Here is a 23,092-nt window from a genome sequence, read left to right as displayed (position 1 = left end):
CGGGGCCCCGCAGCGGCAGCCCACTTGGACTCCTATTCCCATTCAGTCCGTACCACGGAGCCAGTTACCGGTGGTCCAGCCCTCCCGGAGCTGGAGGGTGCAAAAAGCGTGAAAGCCGCACGCAACACGGCTTCTAGACTGACGCGTGCGCACAGCTCGGCCTTGCCAGCGCCTGCGTAAAGTCATCCGGCCCGCCAGGGGGCGCGGAGCCAGGTGCTTACTCTGATTGGCTGCGGCTGAGTAACCCGGAAGTGGTCGCGCTTCGGGGCTCTGTGGGCGGAAAGCGGCTGCATGTTGGTGTTTGGGGGCGAGAGCGCGGCGCTAGGATGAACGCCCCTCCGGCCTTCGAGTCGTTCTTGCTCTTCGAGGGCGAGAAGAAGTAAGTGGAGGCCGGCTGAGGCGGGGACGGTTGTGTAGGAGCCTGCATGGCCGTCAGCTCCGGCAGAGCGCCGCGCTGCTCCTGCCTGGGGGAACCGAGGCGGGCTTTGCTTTGAGCATTCTGTTTTGCTCAGTGCATGTCTGCCCAACTTCAGGCAGTGATGCGAAGCATTGGCGAGTCCATGCATTTTGCAGTGGGAAAAGGGAGGCTCTGGGATATCGAATGACTTGCTCCAGACATTTGGTTCATGATGGCAGCTGTGAAGGGACAGAGACACAGTTCCTTACACTCCTCAGCAGTCTGAGGATTCTCCCTAGATTTTCAGGGATCCCGACTTAGGCCAAATTCAGGTATGGACTCTACACTAGAAAGAATTTCAGGACTCTCCTGTTTATAGTGAAGCAGGATTGGTGGTTTTTATTAAAATTTCTTTAATATGGGTGTAAGCGGGAGGAGGGAGGCGCTAATAAAGTAAGACACACCCAAGTTGGATGTATGCGCATTCAAAAAGAGTAGGGAAAAGTACAATGTACTCGAGTAGGTATAGGCTTAGAGATTAAGCATCTAATTGTCTTACTGTTTTTGGTTTTCGGGATAGGGTTTTGCTACGTATCCACCCTATCTTAGAACTAGCTTTGTAGACCAGGGTTTCCGAAATCTCAAGAGATCCACCTGCCTTTCTACCTGGGATTAAAGGCCAGAGCCAACGGCTCTGTCTTCTTGTAATTGTCTTAATGGTAACCAGATGCAACCTTTTGGTGACTCAAAGTCTGCTAAGAACCCTTCCCTCTTATATGCGCCTTCTTGAAAGTCAGTCCCTATCTCAGGGAGGGAAAAGGATGGCGGTGGCCGTTTGTGGTGGCGCAGGCTAGTAGGATTTGCTGAAGGAGGCAGAGACAGGAGGATCACAAGTTCAAAGCCAGCCTGGGCTAGACATTTTTAAAAAGTATGGAGGTGTTATGCCAGGAAGCATTCGTGGATCCCAAAAGACCACCAAGTAGCTGTTTCCGATGTAATAGCATTAGGGTCTCTTTAATACAAGCTCAAGCTTTGACTCTCCTCCAACCCAAGCCTGACACAGCAGGACAGGAAGGGAGGGCTGAGCAGCCTTGAAGCATCAGCAGGACAGGCCTTTCTAGGGAATGGGAGTGAAAGGGTGTCCAGCCTGGCCAGTATCTAACTGAATGTCTTTTGTCAGCTGACAAGTGGGTGCTCTGAAGCAAGACTGAAAAATCACAAACGGTCTGAAAGTACATCAGAAACAGACTAATCTTTGATTAGCTGTTGCTAGGAAGAGGCTAGAAAGTAACTCGGGTATGGGCCAAGGACAAGCGGTGGGGTCCTTCCTGGTTCTCAGGTACAGCTTGAGTTCAGCTGCAGTCAAATTCTCAAGCTTTTTTTTTCTTTAAGGTGGAGGTGGGTCCCAAGATGGCACAGGTTTGGCCTATCAGAGGTAGATTGCTTACCTAGCATGAACAGGGCTCATTTCACCCCTGTATCAACTAGTCAGTCTTCTCCTTGAAGTTCCTCAAGGAGATTCTCCGAGTCTGTCTGTACAGCGTACACTGCAGACCTGCAACTGATACTTCTCATTCCTGAGACTTTTAAGTGTATTTTATGTGAGTACACCATAGATATCTTTAGAAGAGGCATCAGAAGAGGCATTGGATCCCATTACAGATGATTGTGATCCACCATGTGGTTGCTGGGAATTGAACTCAGGACCTGGAAGAGCAGCCAGTGCTCTTAACCACTGAGCCATCTCTCCAGCTCCCTAAGAGACTTCTATGCAGGGTATTGTGTTTGACATTTGATCACTACTTCAGCCTTTCTTGAGAACTAAGAGCTCTGTTTTCCCATGGGCAAGAGCATTTGGCCATGTCTGGAAACGGTTCTGGTTGTCTCAAGGGGGTTGCTATTGACAGCCAGTAGGTGGAGGCAAGTGTTAACAAGGTGTAGTAGACAGCCTCTCAGAAAAGGAGGATTAGGTCTAAAATACACATGAGCTGGGCTGGCAAGATGGCTCGGGTACAGGCGCCACAGGCAAGCCTGATGACTTGGGTTCCATCCCTGGAACCACTGGTAGAAGGTTGTCTCTTCTACAACAATCTACAGGTTGTCCTCTTATCTCTTATGGGCATGGACAAAGGAAAGAAATATTTGTGTACTGGGTTTGAAAAATTCTGCTTTAGAAAGAAGGAGCAATCCTTAGCTGAGCGGTGGGTTTTAATCTACCTTTAATCCCAGCCCTTGGGAGGCAGAGGCTAGGGCATCAAGGCCAGCCTAGTCTACAGATCGAAATTCCAGGACAGTCAGAGCTACAGAGAAATGCTGTCTCAGAAAACAAAACCCAACAAAAACACGGCCTAAGTAGGTTCTCCCCGGTATATAGATGTCATGGGGTGGAGGTGCTTCCTTGAAGCTAGGGTCTGCCCCATGCTAGGTTGGTGCTTGATGCTAAGCTACACTCCAGCCCCCTCCCCCTTTTACAGTTTTTGATGGGTTGGGGAGATGGCTCAGTGGGTACATTTGCTGAGTGCTTATGTGTAGATCCCCAAAAGTCGTATAAAAACTGCTGAGTTCTGCTTCCAGTGTTCCTCCAAGGATATGGGAAGTGGATACAGGAGGGTCAGCTAGCATGGTGTATCCATTGGCAAATGAGACCCTTCCCTAAGCAAAGAGAAACGGCCAGGATGATGGCTGAGGTTTTTCTCTATCCTCCTGCCTCAGCCTCCCAAGTTGCTGGGATTACTGGTCTGAACTACAGGCAGGTCTACCTTGTTTATTGTTTGAATGGTAGAGATGAGATCCAGAGACTTGGAGGTAAATGGTCAGCTATTGAGCCATGCCACAGATCTTACAGGGGCCGTAATGGGTGAGCCAACTAAAAAAGGTTTCCAAGGGCTGGACCTGTAGTTCAGTGGTTGATGGCTTTGCTTAGCATGCTCTGAACCCAAGGTTCAATTCCCAGTAGCACTGGGAGGGTGTGGCTTGCAGAATGATGTGCCTGGGTCTGCCTTGATTGTTAGGGGTTACGTGTTTCTTGACCCCACCTCAAGTCTCCGTGTAGACCAGGCTAGCCTCAAATTCAGAGATCTACCTGCCTCTACCTCCTAGATGCTGGGATCAAAGGCATATGCCACCACGACCGGCTGGTTCTTGTCTTCTAAGGAACTGTTCATCAGTATGTGGAAACCTTAGTTTCTGAGGTAGTGGGAACAGCCCAACTGCAGTTTCAAGAATGACCACAAATGGGGATATTGTGAACCTTAGGGTATATGGCTGGCTTAGAACAGTATCACAAGGCTGGATGTGGACTTGAGCTATTGACTCTTTCTAGAATCACCATTAACAAGGACACTAAGGTGCCCAACGCTTGCTTGTTCACCATCAACAAAGAAGACCACACTCTTGGGAACATCATTAAATCGTAAGTCTCCCCCCCACCACCCCAAAGCTGGGGTCTTTTGCCAGTTATCACCAGGGCTCTGTAGGCTGAGCACACGTTCTGTGTCTTCTATTCTCTAACCTGGTCTGACAGGTCTGTTCACAGAAGGCCGTTTCTGTGTTGGCTTTCTGACACGGGGGGGGGGGGGGGGGGTAGTGTGGGCTGGATCAGACTCACTGTGTAACAGAGGACGACCTGATTGTGGACTCCTGATCCTCCTGCATGCTGGCTGGCCTATTTATGTAACGTCAAACTGTGCAGTGAGCCTTGCCGTTGCTTCTTGGTCTTTTGGTTCTGATCAAGTCAGGGGACTTAAGAGGCAGCATTAATGCCAGCAGGTGCCGGTACTGTGGAACACACCCTTAATTCCAGCACTCGGGAGGCAGGGGCAGGCAGAACATTCATAAAGGCCAGCCTGGTCTACAGTGAGCTCCGACACAGCTGAGATCGTATCTCAAAAACAAAAGCCAGCAGAGGCATCTGCATTGGTGGTAATATGTGATCCTTCAACCCTTCTTTAGCCTCTTTTTTCTAAAGCAGGATTTCTGTGTAGACCACAGCTGGACTCAGATCTGCCTCTGCCCCGGAGTGCTGCGATTAAAGGCATGTGCCACCATTGCCTGGCTAGCCTCCAACTTTCTAAAACTTGTGTTTTTTCCTTGAGTGTGAAGTTTCCTGCAACAGGGGTGACAGATGGCTCCCCTGGGTCCTCTGTAAGAGCAGTTCATTGTTTTTAATGAGTGTTTTGCTTCTGTAGTCTACCATGTATGCCTGTTACCCATGATGGTCAGGAGGCATTATTTTATCCTCCAGAGCTGAACGGTTGTTAGTGGCCATGTAACTGCTAAGCCACTTCTAGCTCAACCTGGAGCTTAAAAAACGTCTGTATGAATGTCTGAGCCCTGAAGCTGCAGTCAGGCAGTGTGAGCCACTTGCTCAGATTCTCTGCAAGAGCAATAGGTGCTCCACCACGGAGCCATTTCTCCGGTGCAACTTGTGTGTGGGTGGTTTTTTTTTTTCTGCACATATAGCGCTGAGCACCATACGGTGTACTGAGATGCCTGAAGGGGGTGTTGCATCCCCTGGGACTGGGGTTAGATGTGAGCTGCCCATGATGTGGGTCCTAGCAGAGCAGCCAGTGCTCTTACCGCTAGGCCATCTACAACTCTTGACACCTGCAGGGCCAGTTGTACCTGCCTGCTGTGCCGAGGGATGGGGTCTTGTATGTGTTTGGCAGCCACTGTTACCCGTTATCTCTGATAAAAGATGCCACCACAAGCTGGTTCTCAGCCAGGGTCCTTCCCCCTTGTTGATACGAGGCTCCCATGTGGTCTTGGCTCCCTCCTTGATTTCTCCCCACTCCAGTGCTGGGAGGGAGCCTCAGGCCCCATGAATATTAGGTTCACTTAACTCCCAACTGTGGGGGACGGGGGGGGGGGGCTACTTTGGTAGCAAGCCTGCCGGGTTTAAACCTATGAACTCTGCTTTTCTCAGCCAGCTGTTGAAGGACCCACAGGTGCTGTTTGCTGGCTACAAAGTCCCTCACCCCTTAGAGCACAAGATCATCATTCGAGTGCAGACCACCCCAGACTACAGTCCCCAGGAGGCTTTCACCAATGCCATCACAGACCTCATCAGCGAGCTCTCCCTTTTGGAGGAGCGATTCCGGGTGAGGAGTGTTGGGAGGGCGCTGATGCTGGGGCTGAGTTATGTTGTATGGTTAGCAGTAGAGCTGCCCTAATGAGCTATGTTTACCTAGTGTAGTCCAGGCCTTGGGTATAATCCCTAGCACCTAAACCAGGGGGATAGAAAGCTCTAGACTCCAGGCTCTTGTTAAGTAGTCTAGTCATTCTTCCCAGGGTAGGGGCCCTCAGTGTAAGGAAAGCAACACTTTTTGATGCTTTACCCAATTGGGCATGTCCCAGATGATTCCATCCCCAGCCCACAGCAAGCAGATGCCACAGAGCAGGGTGGGTGAAGCCTTGCTGAGTTTCTGGGGCCACTGGTCTGCCTCCAGCTGTGCTCTCTGAGGTACATTTGGAAGGACTGCTGCACCACAATTCCGAGAGATATACTGGGGTGATTCCAGTGTAGTCACTGCCTTTGTCCTCCTCAGGTGGCCATCAAGGACAAGCAAGAAGGAATTGAGTAGCAGCTGAAAGAAGCTTTGCTTAGTGGCTATAAGGCTGGTGCAGTCATCCTCGGCCCTTCTCAGTCCACCTCAATGGCAACAGCCACCATAGCTCTAGCTGGTGTGGGACACTGTCCACTCTGTACATAGACTGTTATTTTCCTAATAAAGTGTAGCAGAAGAGGGGTTGTGTAGCATGTGGACTATCAGACCCAAACCACAGGCTGGCCAGAACCTGGGGCCACTGGGCCCGCCCGAGTTATCCAAGGATCCCCAGTGGAGCCTGTGTGGCTACACTCATTTCCGACTGGCCTCCACTCCACAATAGAGAATTTAATAAAAAATACTCACTGGTACAAACCCCTCTATCACTAGCCCAAGCTAATAAGCCATGCCCTGACACACTGTTGGTGCAGGCTAGCATCTCTTCCAGATGGACACGATGTTGGAGTCCGTCAGAGCAGCGAGGTAGGTGAAGGCTGCATTGGCCACGACTGTGTTTACCATGGTCTTGGTCACTGGCTGGTCCACTGCTATTGGCTGAGGCCACTTCAGGATCTTAGGAGGAAAAAAGAAGGTGCTAGGCTCATGCCTACCCAACAGCAGCCCCGAGGGATACCAGGATCTATCTACAAGGTACCAACATTACAACAGTACCTGTGTTGGGGGCTGTGGAGTTGTTGCCAGTGGAGGCGGCTGCTTCAGCAAGTGTTCAACATCATAGATCCACACACCACCTTCCTCGTCCCCACACAGCACAAGGTTTTTGTCTGCCAGAACAAGCGGGAGCCTAAGATGGGGTAGGGGAGGGGTGGGGGAGTGGGGGGAGTGTGATGGCTCACCAGGACAGGTGCTGAGTGAGAAGTAGGCCAGGCTGGTGAGAGACCACTGTAGCCGGGCCAGGATGACCACAGGCAACACAGACTGGCTGCCCCGGCCTGCCCACGTCTGGCTCCAGCTCCACAGGTAGATGGTGCCCTGTCCACTCCCTTTGGAGGCTGCAAGGAGAGGAGATACGAACCCAAGCTGACTGTAAGCCCAAGCCACCTGTCAATACAGCCTCCCTGCTTCCCAACAGGTGCCTCAGCACCCTAAGAGCTAGGCCCCAGCCCAGGGTGTCCCAACTAGGCTCACTCACCAACCACATCTTCATTCACAAATGCCAGCCCATCCACTCTTTGTCCTGACACCTTGGAGTCCTCAGAGAAGACGAAGTCCACCTCACACACCCTGGAGAAAGATACTAACTTTACCCAAGAAGCTGCATGGTCCTGCTTAGGGCTTGGTTTTTGGCCCAGAGAGCTTTAGCTTTGTCTTAAAAGGGAGTCACAAGGATGGAACATAGGGTCACCAGGGGCTGGACACCCAGGGCTGTAGGCCAGAAAGTGCTTTCAGTGCCGCTCTCCCCAAGACTAAGGACAGAACAGTTGTGTGAAGGGTGGGGCTCACTGGTGTTATTTTATTCACACCAACTTTCCCTACTGTGGGTTCCCTTTGTAAACCTCAAGGCACAAAAGTGGCCAGGTCCCACTGTACAAGAAAAAATCCTACCAATCCCCAATCACCCTATGTGGAAACTCCCCATCCCCCAACCCTATATAAACCAATTCGCCACTGCTCTTGGCCTAAGCAGAAGCAGCCACCCTCCTTGGGTTTTCTCATGTGAGGTTTGTTGTGTGGTGTGACTTTGTGGTATTCCTTGGCTCCTAAATGCCATGATACATCTTGGAGTAAAACTCTAACACTGACTGGGAAAACCATCCTGAACTGGAGCACGGCTGTTACACTTGGCATTGGGCAGATTTTCCTGGGCCCAGCGGAACAGAACTTCTGTAGAAGCCTTTCTTTCCCTTCAGAGCTGCACCACTGCATTTGGTGCCATGACTCAATCGGCTCTCCTGGTGCCTGTGCCTCCTTGTGGTCTGAGCCACACTGGGACCCTATCCCTATCTCCAGTCAGCAAGACTCACCTTCTGGCTCACTGACAGCTCAGCATCCATCCCAGACACCTGTGGCAGTTGGGTAAGCTTCCCCTTTGGAAGCATTTCCCTGCATCTGAGGAAGTGACCATTGAGAAGTAACCACTGTGTGGTACTCCTGGAACTGCAGAGGTACCCCCAACCATGGTCTTTAAGGCCACGGCTGGCCCTCTTCACCTGACCCTACAATATACCAATCTGGATCCCAAGACCCCAGATGGAAAACAACTTATGAGCTGCTACTTCTAGAGTTTCCATATTAGGGTCAAACTTAAACATCTGCTGAAAGGATCCCAGATTCCATAGTCTAATTGGTGGCCTTCGAGGTGTAACATGGGAGAGGTATGGAGGGAGAAAGCTCCTATAAGCAACACCTGATAATAAAAAAAGCTTATCTCCACTGGCTGTGGTGGCGCATGCTAGTAGGATTTGCTGATGGTAGCAGGAGGATCAGGAATTCAAGGCCAGCTTGGGCTACACATTTAAAAAAGCTTATCGCCAATGAACTGAAGCAGGAAATGGGGAGAGGGGTGGAGACTGGCAATAGGAGAGAGGATTCTGGGAAATAGAGGCATGGAAGATTTGTCCAGGAACACTGAGGAGACAGTTGTAAAACAGCCAAATAGAGGAACTCAGGAGAGAATAAAAAGTGTAACAACTGTTACAGGTTTGCTGAGGAGAGCACCTCCAGCCTGAGCCCAGTCCCAGCAGCTAGAGCAGAACTTCTGTAGGGGAAGCCTTTCCCTTCTGAGCTGCAACACTTGGCAAGATCGCTGTGTAAGCTTAGTGCTCTGAATCTGACCTCCAGAAAGAGAACCAGCTTCAGGAAGTCTTCTCACCTCCACATGCACCCCCCCCCCCACACACACACACTCATGTCAAACAAAACCAAAACCTGTTTACATAGTGAGGTCCAGGCCAACCAGGGTTACACGGTGGTCTCACTTGGCTCAAAAAAGCTGGGTGTGGCCCTATCTGGGAAGACATGGGCCTGCCCCTGCAGAGGCAGCCTGGCATCTGCCCCAGGACTGAATTGGGCTATGGCAGCATCAGAGAGGATGGAACAGGTGAGGTCACAGGCATGGAGAGGGCACAGAATCTGGAGGGGGGAGGTGGCCAAAACAAAACCCAAACCCCAGGGACGATAGATGAGCAGGGAAACATGTCCACCAAGCAGCTGGATGGCCACACCTGCCCTACACACTGACCCTCTGGAAGCAATTACTCCTGTCAGCATTCTGAGGTCTTTTGGGGGCTGTTCCTTATGCTGAGAATGTCGCTGATACAGGCTAGGCAGGAATACTTGATAAGACACACAGGAAATGGAGAGATGGCTCAGAAGGTAATGGTGCTTGCTGCCAAGCCTGACGACCAGAGTTCAATTCCTGGGATCTACTTAGTCGGAAGGAGAGAACTGCTGCATGTTGTCCTCTGAGCTCCGCATGCATGCTATGGCATGTGTGCCCTGTTACATACGTAAGTGTAGTAAGCACCATTTTTCAGAAGGGAACTTGCACCTCACACTGCTGTTTGAGACTGGTCTCAAAGAAAGAATGCCCATGAGGATGGACCTGGTGGGGGAATGGGCAGGGAGTGTCCCTGGATGGTTTTGTTCTTCCTAATGTAGCCACATTGAATACAATTTTCTAAATGAGTGCTGGGTCGGTCTTTAATCCCAGCTCTGGGGCAGAGGTAGGAGAAACTGAGTTGGAGGACGGCCTGGTCTACAGAGTGAGTTTCAGGACAGACAGGGCTCCACAGGGAAAACCAAGCACGTGTTAAATGAGGGTGGATAAGATGGCTCAGGTTATCATTGCTACACAATGACTGTGAGCTGAGCTGGAACCCCTGGAACCCACATAAAGATGGAAGGAGAGACCCGACTCCACGGGCAAACCGAGGCAGGAATGCCACACACACCATGCACACACACAAAAGACAAACATGGTAACTGGAGGTTGCGCAGGTACGGGGAGGCAGACTCCCCTCAGGGTTCTCTGAATCAGGGACAGTTTTAATATTCAAACCCCACTTTTCAGCTCGCAGGCCTGTGACAGGCAGCATAGACCAAATTCTGCTGATAGCACAGCCCACAAACTTCTGCGCACACTGCCCCAGAGCCTCACTCCTCATTTCCACCTGCCGAGCCAAGGTGGCCCCTCAGCTCCCGTCTCGGGACTCAAACAGCTGTTCTCTCTGGCCACTCTAGACTGTGAGAACTCACCTCTCAATCACCAGGCTGCACCCTCAGTACCTGTCCTTTTAAAGCCCCCCCTGGGGCCTTAACTTGGTTTTCAGCCATGATCTCATATAGCCCAGGCTAGCCTCTAACTCTCATGAAGCTGAGGATGATCCTGAATTTCTGATGTTTTGAGCTTCTCAAGAGCTGAGGTAACAGGGATGTGCACCGGGTTTATGTGGCGCTGGGAGCTTCGTGCATGGCTCAGCCCTCTACAGACTGAGCTACAGCCTCAGCCCTCCTATTCAATGCTAAGCCCCCTAACCCCAGCCCATGGGCAGGACCCCCATGCTGACTTGTCTCAGGGCTTTCCACATGGACAGACAGCCACTAAAACTCATCACCACAGTTCTCCCCTGGGCATATCCTATCTCCACTGCTCTCACTGACAGATGTGCTCGTGTGCCCCTTCCCCACAGACGCGGATATCATGGTAGGGCAGGAGGGTCTCGCTGCTCAGTGACAGGACTAGGGGTCAAGTGATTGACTGCAGGGTGGTGAAGACAACAGCCCCCACCCCACACACAGCTTGTGGGCAGCCCATCGAGCAGCACTGTGTTGTGCCCAGGGTCCACGTGCAGCCAGCACACCCGGCTTTGCAGACACCCCAGCACCCTTACCTTTGCTTCTGGGGCCGGTCTAGCCGCACATCCCAGCAGCTGCAGCCTCCCTCACAGCCAGCCAGCAGGAAGTCGTCTGGGCAGGTGGCAACAGGACAGAGGCGCAAGGGGATGGAACTGCAGTTGAGCGTGAGGAGCTGGCTGCCAATGGGTAAGGGAGACTGTGAGTCATGGGCCATGAGCCTCACCCCCAGCAACGCTCCCCTCTCCAGCCCAGTCCACAGCCTCACCTAGCCTGGAACTTGTAATCGTGGTTGGGCACCCCAATGTCCCACAGGATGATCCGTTTGTCGTAGGAGGCAGCTAGGGAATGGGTGGAGGAAAGAGGTGGCCCTGAGAAAATGCCATCTCTTCTTGCAGAGTAACCGTAGGTCCCCTCAACCAGCTTATCAGAGGCAGAAAGGGCAGACTGTGGCGAGAATTAGGATTCATGGGCCCACCACCCTCATAGTCTTGCCTGAACCGAGTGTGCACAGCTTCATAACCATCTTTAGAGTACATCTGTCACTGCTGTTGGGCTCACCATACCCATGGGGTTCAATCCTCTGGTCCCAGGCAGACACAGAGGAGCCCAGGTTGCTAGGAAACGCCAAAGCCAATAATAGCATGCTAGAAATAAATCCGGAATGGAGACCCTGGTTGGCCAAGAAGCAGCCTTACTGCTGAGCAGAGTTATCTGGGGCCCAGTACCCTAAGCTCTCCCACCTAAGAGGCGCTAAGGCCACCAGGACAGAAAAGGCTATACTGCTGGGAAGGCCCAGAGGTGAGGGTCTTACTGAAGAGGTGAGTCTCATGGGTGGGGCTGAAGCAGAGGGTGGCAATGGCCTTCTTATGGGCCCGGATGACACTGCAGCAGAAGCCTGCACGCACGTGGAGCAGCCGGACCATGCCCCGAAGGCCTGCGGCTGCCAGCATATTCCAGCGCTTCTTGTGGCCCGCCTGGGTGACCACTGTTAGGGCTGTCCAGGCCACTGAGAAGAACTCCTGAGGAGGGTGAAAGGAAGAAAATGGTCATGAGCAGGGAACAGGGGGCAGCCTGTTTGGAGGGCTGGTCTGGGGCATCGAGGCGCTCAGCAAAGGACAGCTCCCAGAGGGGCTGAGCACTGCTGGAGCACCTGCCTACAAGTGAGTGAGGAGCTGGGGGACCCGAGACTAAATAATTAAAGTCACAGGAAACAGCTTAACATGGACCTCCAGCCTAGGGGCTCTTGTCTCAGAACCCGGCAGTCTTCAGGAAGGGGACCCTGCAACTCACCTCGCCTGGTACCTTGTACTTATGGAGTACAAGGCCTGTCTGGCAGTCTATCACGCAAACAGCCTCTCCGCCACATGTGGCCACAGTCTGGGACGTGGCCCCCGAGTGTCCTGTTTTATGGGATCAGCCACATAAACATCTTTTTTTATAACGCTCCTCCCTACTGTCCTTCTTCCTGGCCTCTCTTCTTCTACTACTACTATTATTATTAATTTTTTGCGTGGCACAGGGAATAGAATCCCTCACACATGATAGGCAAGGCTTCTACCACTATACGACATCCACGGCCTTCTTTCTTTCTTAAAGATATATTTATTCCATGTATGTCAGTACACTGTCGCTGTCTTCAGACACACCAGAAGACAGCATCAAATCCCATTACAGATGGTTGTGAGCCACCATGTGGTTGCTGAGATTTGAACTCAGGACCTCAGCAGTCAGTGCTCTTACCCGCTGAACCATCTCTCCAGCCCTACGGCCTTCTTTCTAACCTTAAAAAAAAAAAAATAGTGGTTGTGTACCTGTGTCGTGTCAGGGTATGCGCGACATGAGTGCAGATGCCATAGAGGCTGGAAAAGGGCAAATCCCCTGGAGTTGGCATTATTGGCAATTGTGAACTGCCCATGGTAGACAGACTTTTCGGTCCTCTGCAAGGGCAGCAAGCGCTTTTACCCCGGGAGCCATCTCCAGCCAGTTCTTCCTACCTTGAGATCAATCTCACTGAGTTTCCCAGGTATCCTTCCATCTCTCTGCTCCTGAGCACCACCCGTGACCCAAACCTCCCGCTGCCTGTTGGGTCAGCACGTACCCTCCTCTCGGGCTGGCTCAAAGGCACAGGCCCACAGCTGGGTCTCCAGGTCCTTAGGGCTGTTGTTTCTGCTATGACACTGCAGGAAGTGCAGGGGTTCCAGGTGTAGGGCAGCCTGTGGGGACACAGGTGGTCACGGTTGCCCCTGGCCTGTTCCCTCTGGCCTGCTCCCCCTGCCACCTGGAGAGCTTACCTGGCCTCCATCATCGTCCACAGGACTGTCCTCAATCCGGGCTGGGGGGAAGGCACGCACTCGCTTGGTGGGAGGGAGGTTCACTGGGTCATTACCTGGCCGTTTTGAAGCCACCTTTCTGGCCTGTGGAAGGAAGGGGACTTTAATCATGTGACCATGTCCCAAGGTTTCCTCCCCTGGCTACACACTGAACTATACACCCTCTCAGAAGCATGGAAAGCAAGAACTGAGCCACAGGGGGGACCTTGCTCCTTGTTAGGGCTGGGCACTTAAAATGTTCTCCAAGGGCCTAAAGGTTAAAAGACTGAATCACCAGCCTATGGGGCTACTCTGGAGTACAGTGGAGGTGATGGGACTTAGGCATCCCTTTGAAGGGGACATTGGGACACTTTTTCCTCTTCATCTCTTTGGTTCTTGGCTGCCACAAGATTCACAGCCCATCCCCATAAGAGCCCACAAGATGTATAGCCTTAGAACTAAGGCACTATGGACTGAAACCGTAAACCCAAACCAACCTTTCTTTCTTGTAACCTTGTAAACCGCAGGTATTTTGTCATGGCAAGGGAAGGCTGACATACTTGGGTATCACCTGAGTTTATGTAGGGCCCTCACAGCCGTGTGGATGGAAACACTCACCCTGAGCTTGGAGCCAAATGCAGCCTGGGGACGCCCCACTGGTACATTAGCTTCTTGCATCTGGGCCCCACGTGCAGCCACCAGATCCTCAGCGATCATCCGCACCTGGGTGAGGCCAGGCCATCAGCAGGCTGAGCAGTCTCAGGTGCTCTTACCCCTCCCCAAATACCTGGTCATAGGGAGCTGGTGCCTCTCAGTTAGGAAATGGCCTCCTCAGGCACGAGGGCTTCCATCTCTGACCCAGCCAATTCCCCACAGTGCCTCAGTTGTTCACAACCAGGGACTTCTCCAGGACAACTGAGAGCCAGGAAAACCAAACCCCTGGCACAATGTCTCCCACCCCCACGACATACCCGCCACTGCGTGAACTCGGTAAGAGACTCAGGGCCGTAACGCACATTCCTGACTGCAGATTTCATGAAATCAGCCTGCACTTTGTCAGCTTCCTCTTCAGGGCTCACGGTGGCTATGAACTTCTGCCAGTGAGCTGTGACCTGCCACAAGAGGGACCAGTACAGGCCCAGCCCAGCCTGGATCTTCTGGCTATACCCAGCTCCTCCATCTTATCCCCCCGCCCAGACTGCACAGCATATTGACTATACTACCTTCTAGAAACTTCAGCAAACACAAACTCTTATTTTACTACTACCATAAACTGAAGTCACGTGAGTTGAAACCAGTCTGGTTCAACTGGGAATGGTGGTGATCACAAACTTGGGAGACTGAGGCAGAGGAGTCCTAGGCCATCTGGGCTATATAAGCAAGACCCTGTGTCAAAAACAGCTAACTGCAGAGTCTTGCCTCCCTGGTGTCCTGCTGTACTTGCTGGAGACTTTGGGGACAGGGTATCCAAACACAGGAAGGAAAAAAAAAAAGACTCAACACTTCTGACTTGAGGCTGTCTGGGCAAGGATCTCTGTTATCTGTTACGCACCTCAAAAAATCTGCTTCTGTCCCCCTCAGTACTCAACTGACATGACCAAGGACCCCACCCCCACCTCGTCATCCTTACTCTCTTGGTCAGCTCCCGATCTAGGTTCTCCACCTGTGAGCAGGTGGAAGCCGTGTCCTTGCCGTTGACCTTACGTAGCTTGGGCAGGAGAAAGGAGACTTTGAGGTTGTCACTGACCTAAGGAAAGGAGAGATAACGGAAAGCCAGGAGTATGAACGCATTCCTGTAATCTCAACCCCAATGTTTGGGAGAGTGTGGTAGGGGTGTTTTAAGTTTGATGCCGGTCAGGGTTAAAAAGCAAGACTCTGTCTCAAACAAGCAAAAACAAGAAAAACTCATATGGGGTGGGGATGTAGCTCAGACTGCTTCCTTAGCAAGACAAAGCCCTGAGTTTGATCCTCAGCACTGCATAACCCGGGCCTTGTGGAACACAATCAAAACTCAGGAGGTCAGAGGCTGGAGGATCAGGTGTGCAAAGCTATTCATGGATCCACAGTTAACCTGAAGCCCTGGGCTACATGAGGCCCTGTCTCAAAACAAAACTTCAAAGAGAGAGTGAAGCCTGGTCTGCCCCACAGAGTCTTGGTCCTGAGCATCCAGCCTGCAGAACCCTCCCCTCCATCTCACCGTCAGGAAGGGGTTGCCTTCCAGGCTGAGCTCCTCTAGTTCCAGGAACTGGTGCAAGGCAGAAACATCTCCTAGCTGGTTGTTGGTACAGCGAAGGATTCGCAGATGGGACAGGCCCAGGTTATCAGGCAGCGTCTCCAGCAAGTTGTTAGAGAGGTCCAGTTCCTTCAGCTTCTTCAGGCGTCCCAGGAGTTTGGGATCCAAGTGTTCTGAGAGCAGCTCCAGTCCAGACAGACTGGAGGAGGGAGGACAAGAGAGCTCAGGAGGAGGGCCCAACTCTCTCACTAATCACCCCCACCTGTTCCCAAGTGCCAGTATGAAAGCATGTGCCGCCCCATCAGGTATTGATAAGAATGGAACCCTATGGACACTCAGGCTCCGAGCATGTATAGTAAACAATGTGCCAACTGAGCTATGCCAACAGTTCTAGCCCCCTCGCTTTCTAAATTACGTTTCTATTTACTATAGAGTGTGTATCTGTGTGTGTGTATGAATGGGCACAGTCCAAAGTGAAGAGGTCAAGTTTTAAGTGGAGTTCTCTCTTTCCACTGTCTGGGTCCAAGGGATTGAACTCAGGCTTGGTGACAGGCACCTTTACCTGCAGGATTATTTCTGTGGACAGACTTCCCTCCCAAAAGAATCCTTTATTGCTGCCCATGGTGGCGCACACCTTTAATCCCAGCACTTGAGAGGTAGAGGCAATCGGGTCGCTGTGAGTTTGAGGTCAGCCTGGACCTCAAAGCCAGTTTCAGGACAACCAGGGCTTTTACACAGGCAAACCCTATCTCGGAAATCAAAAAAATAAAAATAAATAAAACTTCAAAAAGTTTTTCCTTTTAAGACAGAGTCTCATACCGTAGCCCAGGCAAGCTTCCGAAGTATGACGTTAGTTTTGCGCCAAGCCATCGAATACCAGATCACGTAACGACTTTAGAACCTAAGGCTTCCAAGTTCCTTCTTGATTGCTTTTACTCGTTCCTGCTGGTCCCTTCCGTGCTATGTAGGATTCCTCAGTATCTCTCAATATCTCAACAGTCTCTTTACAAAAGGCTAAGGGCATTTGCTCCAGGTTTACCTGACGCCAGACTATGGTTGCCAATCTCCATTAGGCGCGAGATAGAGATTAGACTGAGGCCCGATTCCCGGGTAACAGAACAACCGGGACAGGAGGAGGGAGGGAAGGATCTCAGCCTTGCATTCCGCCCACCAAACCAGCCGGGAAGAACCCCACGCCCCGGATCCGCTTTAAACCCGCTGCTCTTACTTCAAACTCTGAATCTTCCCCAGCTTGTCGGTCTTGGGCCGCCCACGTTGCAGAAGCAGCTGCGGCGTGAGAGGAGCCATGGGTAGCTGAGGGCTCAACCGAACCCGCGCCTCTGCGAAGTCCGGTCACCAAGGCCCGTAGCCGGGGAGCCCAGGAGGTGGCGCACAACAAACCCTTTGAGAGTCCGGGGCGACCGGAAGGAAGCTGAACGCCAGCCGCACGCCCCACCTCCCGCTTTTACGTGCGAGAACTACAACTCCCAGCGGCCCCTGCGCCTCGCGCCTGCGCTCTGGCTGCTCGGAGGACACTATGGCGGCGGCAGCGGCAGTGGCAACGGCTGAGGTTTCTCATTTGCAGGAGTGCGGCTGTAAAGGCATCCGGACCTGTCTTATCTGCGAGAGACTACGCCAGAGGGACCCGCCCTGTCAGATCTCCCTTCAGGTACGGGCTGGGGAAAGTCATATGCAGAAAAATCTATTCATCTTAATGGGAAACTGAGGCCCAGCTTGCCTGTCAAACAGGCAGGGATCAAAGCATCGCGGTAGGGGAGTTGTTTGGAGTTGCTTATAGTTTTGATAGTCACAAAACTCAGAAGTCGGACGCTTCCCAGGTGCCATCAGCTGATGAATGGAAAGAGTGGGGATATGCTGGTGCACGCCGGGATCCTTGAAAGGCAGAGAGGCAGGAAAAGTCAGAAGTTGAAGCCAACCTCAGCCACACAGCAGGATTTAAGAGTTGTCTTGGAAGTCGGGATGCGGCAGTAACACATCACCTCTGTGACTTTGGTGGGGGGCAGTGGCAAATAACTTGGACTTAATATCTGGGGTCTGTTTGTGAGTGAACTTCCGGAGCTCAAAGGAGACTGTATGAAAATGGTAGGGAGTGCTGAATTCTAGGCCGCGTGTATTGGAAATTCTTCTGAAAGCCAGGGAAGAAAGACAGGGGGTGAGCGACTTAAGACAGAAGCCCAGTGTGTTCACTGCACAGACGGGGATATGCTCTGAGGGATTTTGAAAAGAACTTTAAGTTCAAGTTTTAGAAGGATGCTTGGCGGAGGAAGCTGAGAAGCCTGTGGGGAGTCTCACGGTGCTAAAATGCCCAACATCTTGTGGGAAATGGTGTGAAGTGCCTCACCGGCAGACAGCGCATGCTCCGGTATGCTCCTGGGTCTATATGCAAAAGAAAGTGTTTGGTTTTCGTTGTTTTCTTTAGTTAGAGGCCCAAGAACATGGCCCCCTCCACGTGCTAAGATTACAGGCATATGTCACCGTGTCTGGGTCACAGCAGCATTGAGAGTGACCAAACACCCAAGTGTTTATTATATCAACTGCTGAACTGAAGAGTAGGCAGTGTCGGTGCTGGCTTGTGGGAGTTCAAAGATTGCTACATAGCAAGTTTAAAATCAGACTATGCTAAAGAAATGCTTGTCTCAAAAGGACACAGGAAAGAAGCAAACAGTACACCGATAAATGAATAAAAACAATATTGGCTATCCGTACAGTAGATATAAGGAAATTCTGACATGAGTTCCCATGGAGACACGCTGAAGACTTGAGGCTAAAGGAAAGAAGCCAATCACTGGCTGGAGGTATGGTTTGGAAGTAGAGGACCTGCCTAGAATTGCCCAGTGTGGGGCTGGAGAAATGGCTCAACACTTAGGAACACATACTGCTCTTGCTGAAGACTTAAATTGGGCTCCCACCACCCAAGTCCGCGGATCACATCTGCCAGCCTCGGAGGGATCTGGCGCCCTCTTCTGGCCTTGAAGGGCACCTGCATCCACATATGCATTGCCACACAGAGATAAAGATGTAATTTTTAAAAAAAAAGAACTTGAAGAATGACCTAGTGAGGGGCCTCAGTGGTAGAATGCTTGCCTAACATAATAGGTCCGATGTTCCAGGGATCTCATGTAGCCCGAGCTGGCCTTAAGATCACTATATAGTGAAAGATGATCCTGCCTCTACCTCCTGAACACTAGGATTACAGACCTCTACAACACACAGATTTTTTGCAGTGCTGGAAATAGAACTCAAGGCTTCATGCATGCTAGGCAGGTGCTCTACCATCTGAGCTACAGCCTCAGGTTTATGATGCCCCTACCCCTCTTTTAGATAATTTAACTTTACTTTATATACATTGGTGTTTTGCCTGCATATATATCTGTGTGAAGGTGTTGGGTCTCCTGGAACTGAAATTACAGTTGTGAGCTCTTCTGGTTGTCCAGAAGAGCAGCCAGTGCTCTTACACACTGAGCCGTCTCTCCAGCCCTAAGATGGCATTCTACTGCTGCACCTCTTAGTCTCAGAGGAGGCAGGAACAGGGCTAGGGAAGACATACAGCCTTAGGTTAGCCCTACTTCTCAGACTCCTGATGCAGGCTCAGGGGTCAGGTGATAGCCACAGTACCAGAGGAATGGCTCCCACATCCCCCAGCCTCAGACTAGTTCCTTGGAGAACAAAGAAACCAATGAGGGTGAGAATCCCATGTTTACTTCAGAGGGCTGCAGGCCTGAGGCTTGGTTCGGTCCGCATCACTCCTGGGATTCCAGACACCTCTCCGAGCTGCTTTAGTTCCAATAAGAGCTTTGAAATCCCAGAAGCCAGTGGCTCCTGAGGGTCCTGGGCACACGTGACTATTGTGGATCTTTGCTGGTTCCAGGGTGCATCTGTTCAGGTGTATGAGGCCAGGCTAGCTTGCCCTTGATCTGACCTTTGCCTCTCAGGCTCTGGGATCACGGGCGTCCATGACTCCACCTAGCTTACTACATTCGAGTCTTAATGGATGGAACTTAGGTCTTTGTGCTTCTTGGAAGGTAAAGCACACGCCAGCTTACTCTTCCCCATCTCTGTCTTTTGCAGAAAAGATGCTGTTTCCTCTACTGCCCAGACACAGGCTGGGCCATGGGGGCTGAGGGCTCTGACTTTGAAGGCTGGGCATTCCCCTTCCCGGGAGTGACGCTGATACAGGACTTTGTGACCCCAGAGGAAGAAGCTGAGATGGTGCGTCTGATGGACCGAGACCCCTGGAAGCTCTCACAGTCTGGGAGGAGGAAGCAGGTACGGTGACCTGAGCCGGGGGACCATCCCTTTGCCAGCAGCTACTGGCTGTCTTCTGTAGTCACACCCTAAGGATCTTTGGTCACAGGGAGTGTGGACTTCCTCATCAAGCAGGGCTGTCACTGTCTACGCAGCTGTCTCGTTGGTGAAGGGATGCTAAGTTCTAGATAGGATCTCCATCCTGCGTGAGACTGCAGGCCCCGCCCATTTTCATCGAGACTCTCGTCCCTCACTTCCTGAGGTGCCCTGTGACTCCTGAGGTGCCCTGAGGGACCGGGTGCCCTTGATTTCTCCCCTTCCTTGTTATCACTAACTCAGTCAACTTCAACAATTTAGTCCGTTCCTGTAGGAGCTTCAAAGGTGCCCCTTCGCCCTCCGTTCCTGGCATCATAGTCCTGGGTTAGAGTTCTGGTGGCATCAGCCACTTGGAGGTCCCTCAGTCTTCGCCCTGTGCCGGGACAGCCCCAGCCACCCACTTCACCCTGATCCTCAGACGTGTGGCTTTTATGGGGTGAGGACCTTGTTTTTTTTCTCCATCACACTTCATTCTTGGCCTTTTCCCTTCTCCCCACAAGAAGCCCCCACCCCACCAAGGTCTCACCCCAAGCTGGTCTATGAAGGTGAACTTCTGCCTCCGTTCTCAAATGCTAGGATTGCAGGCACTACAGCATTGGCATTTTCCCCTTCAAGACTGGGGTCTCACTCTGTAGTCGGGCTGGCCTTGAACTCTATGCAGTTCCCCTGCCTCAGCTTCCTGTGTCTTGGGATTACGTGCATACCCAGTTTGTGGTTGGCATGTCTTAAATTGAACCACTTCTCCTTCCTGTCTCCACTACAGGACTATGGCCCTAAAGTCAATTTTCGGAAGCAGAAGCTAAAGATGGCAGACTTCCAGGGTCTCCCTGGCTTTAGCCAGAAGGTAGTCCAGAGAATGAGCCTTTACCCGGGGCTAAAGGACTTCCAGCCCGTGGAACAGTGTAATCTGGACTACAGCCCTGAGCGGGGCTCTGCCATCGACCCCCACCTGGATGACGCCTGGCTGTGGGGCGAGCGGCTAGTGAGCCTCAACCTCATGTCGGCCACAGTGGTGTCCATGTCTCGGGAAGTCCCTGGCAGCCTGCTGCTCTGCTCAGCCTCCTCCATTGGACCTGATGCTCAGCCCCCTCCATTAGACCCAGCCCCTAGCAGGTCTGTCCCCTGCCAAGAGGTGGAGGTGGCCATCTCAGTACCCCGCCGCTCCCTGCTGGTGCTTACAGGGGCCGCTCGGCACCAGTGGACACATGCCATCCACCGCAGACACATCAAGGCCCGCCGTGTGTGCGCCACCTTCAGGGAGCTATCCGACGAGTTCTTGCCTGGGGGAAAGCATCAGGAAGTGGGCCAGGCACTGCTGCAGGCTGCACTCTCTTTCCAAGGGAGACCTGTGTGACTGCCTCCCAGGGCACAAGAGCTGTCACTGGCCTGGCTCAAAGCTTGGCTCCAGCAGGAGACCACTGAAGGAGGTAACACTGAGGGCTCCCCACAACTCAGTAGATTCACGGGTTTTTTTTGAGACAAGGTCTCCTGTAGCCCAGGCTAGCCTCCAGTTTTGTAGCTGAGAATGACCTTGAACTTTTGACTTTCTACCTCCACTTCCCAAGGGCTGAGACGGAGTCTCTAGCCTAGACTGGCCTCAGACTCTGTATCTAGCCAAGGATGACTTTGAACTCTTAATCTCCTGCCTCTACCTCTTGAATGCTGGGATTGCCAATGGGCACCATCATATTCAGCTTTTCTAGGTACTACAATGGCAGCACCTGTTCTGCCAACCAAACTGTACCCCTACCCTGTTGGGGGTTTTTGAGACAAGGTCTCGTGGACTAGACTGGCCTGGAATTCACTGTGTAGCCTGGCTTTGAATTCCTGATCCTCCTGCCACAGCCTCCCAAATGCCGAGATGACAGCGCACTGGTTAGGTTTTATGAGGAGCCATCTGACCCCTGAACATCACGCACCCTGCCCGGAGCTGTTCTGCTGGGCCTGGACTGTGGCCACTCTTCAGGTTACTTAATCTGCAGCAGTGTGGACCGATTTGGTCTTTTAAAACTTTAGTACTTGGGATGAGCAAGATGGCTTAGTGGCTAAAGGCGCTTGCCACCAAGCCTGATGACTCGAATTCAGTCTCTGGAATCCATGTGACGAAAGGCGTGTCCCCTGATCTCCACGTACACATTACCCCCTCTGATAAAATCCACGATAAAAGAAAAACCTTGCTCTCGTGTGAAATGAATAATATTTCTCCTTTTCCCATCTCTGTGTGAGGTAGTTGTAGTTGTTTTGTTCTAAGACAGGGTCTCACTGTGAAGCCTTGGCTGTCTTAGAACTCGCTTTGGAGACCAGGCTGTCCCTTAACTCATAAAGATCTCTTTGCCTCTACTGCTGAGTAGGTGCTGGGATTAAAGATATGCACCAGGGACTGGAGAGATGGTTCAGCGGTTCAAAGCACTGACTGCTCTTCAAAAGGACCTGACTAGACTGAGTTCAATTCCCAACAACCACATGGTGGCTCGCAACCATCTGTAATGGGATCTTCTGGCCTGCAGGCCAAACACTATATAAATAATAAATCTTAAAAAAAAAAAGATATGCACTGATCCATCGTGCCCAACTCTCTTTTCTTCCTTCTTCTCTTCCTTCCTTTTTTCTTTCCTTTCCCTTCTTTCCTTCCTTTCTTTTCAGATAAGCTCCCCACTTACATTGCAGGTTAGCCTCCAAATTTGACCAGGCAGGTCCCCAGGACTGAATTTGGTTTTTAGAACTACACTGACTCACGTTAGTTATGGATGCAGGAGTACAGAAAACAGTACAGGCCAAGGTGGATGGTGGAGTTGTGTGGCCAGCCTGTGTGACAGCCCTGTCTCCCAAGGCTCAGGAAAGGGTCACAGCCTCAGGTTTTGTGAAACCAAGTTTTGGGGGGGTTGGGCATCTGTGCAGATTACATACTTACATGGGTACACATGCATTTGCTATGTGTGTGCATCTGGGGGCCAGGGGTTCATATGTATGTGCTATGCAGGAGAAGGTCGGAGAACTATTTGAAGGAGTCTGGTTTCTGCTTTCCTCATGTTGGTTCTGGGGATTGGACTCCTTCATCCTTGGCAGCAGAGACCTTGCCACACTGAGCTATGCAGCCTCTCAGCCTGTTTTTCAGGCACCATGCATTTTATAAGACAGGATCTCTCATTTGCTTTCGACTCTCCAAGTAGGCCAGGCTGGTTAGCACCAAGCACAGGAACCTGCCTGCTGGCCTCCAGCCCTGGAATTCACACCTGCCCCTATATTCAGCTCTGTGGGTTCAGGTGTCCATGCCCACAGGGCCACCACTGACTGACTGAGAAAAAAACTGTAGTGACAATTTTGGTTTCTTTAGAAAACACAAATATAAGAATATAAGGGTTTTTGTTTTAATCTCAAATATGGGACATGGGGCTGCTTCAGACTGTCCACAGCAGCTATGATTTGG

General features: G+C 51.7%; 3 protein-coding genes across 3 annotated transcripts; 2 read left to right on the top strand and 1 right to left on the bottom strand.

The window, feature by feature from the left end:
- The first annotated feature begins 246 nt into the window (after positions 1-246).
- Positions 247-6,144, top strand: POLR2J (RNA polymerase II subunit J). Its single transcript, XM_080941136.1, has 4 exons — positions 247-379; positions 3,720-3,809; positions 5,322-5,496; positions 5,944-6,144. The coding sequence occupies exons 1-4, from the start codon at positions 327-329 to the stop codon at positions 5,977-5,979; spliced, it is 354 nt and encodes a 117-aa protein (XP_080797262.1). The 5' UTR covers positions 247-326; the 3' UTR covers positions 5,980-6,144.
- A 125-nt stretch (positions 6,145-6,269) lies between these two features.
- LRWD1 (leucine rich repeats and WD repeat domain containing 1) lies at positions 6,270-16,650 on the bottom strand. Its single transcript, XM_080941135.1, has 15 exons — positions 16,532-16,650; positions 15,268-15,502; positions 14,701-14,817; positions 14,042-14,182; positions 13,689-13,793; positions 13,053-13,175; positions 12,860-12,974; positions 12,052-12,161; positions 11,573-11,780; positions 11,027-11,099; positions 10,797-10,937; positions 7,097-7,188; positions 6,801-6,956; positions 6,616-6,728; positions 6,270-6,516 (listed from the first exon to the last, which is right to left on the bottom strand). The coding sequence occupies exons 1-15, from the start codon at positions 16,609-16,611 to the stop codon at positions 6,376-6,378; spliced, it is 1,950 nt and encodes a 649-aa protein (XP_080797261.1). The 5' UTR covers positions 16,612-16,650; the 3' UTR covers positions 6,270-6,375.
- Positions 16,651-16,839: 189 nt separating this feature from the next.
- On the top strand, positions 16,840-22,196 carry ALKBH4 (alkB homolog 4, lysine demethylase). The gene is made up of 3 exons (XM_080940596.1): positions 16,840-16,972; positions 19,393-19,590; positions 20,429-22,196. Exons 1-3 carry the CDS (start codon positions 16,841-16,843, stop codon positions 21,017-21,019), a joined length of 921 nt encoding a protein of 306 aa, XP_080796722.1. The 5' UTR covers position 16,840; the 3' UTR covers positions 21,020-22,196.
- Positions 22,197-23,092: the final 896 nt, after the last annotated feature.

Source organism: Micromys minutus, assembly GCF_963924665.1.
Source record: "Micromys minutus genome assembly, chromosome: 29".
In the NCBI taxonomy this organism is placed as follows: domain Eukaryota; kingdom Metazoa; phylum Chordata; class Mammalia; order Rodentia; family Muridae; genus Micromys; species Micromys minutus.
This window is presented reverse-complemented; position numbering and strand designations above follow the sequence as displayed.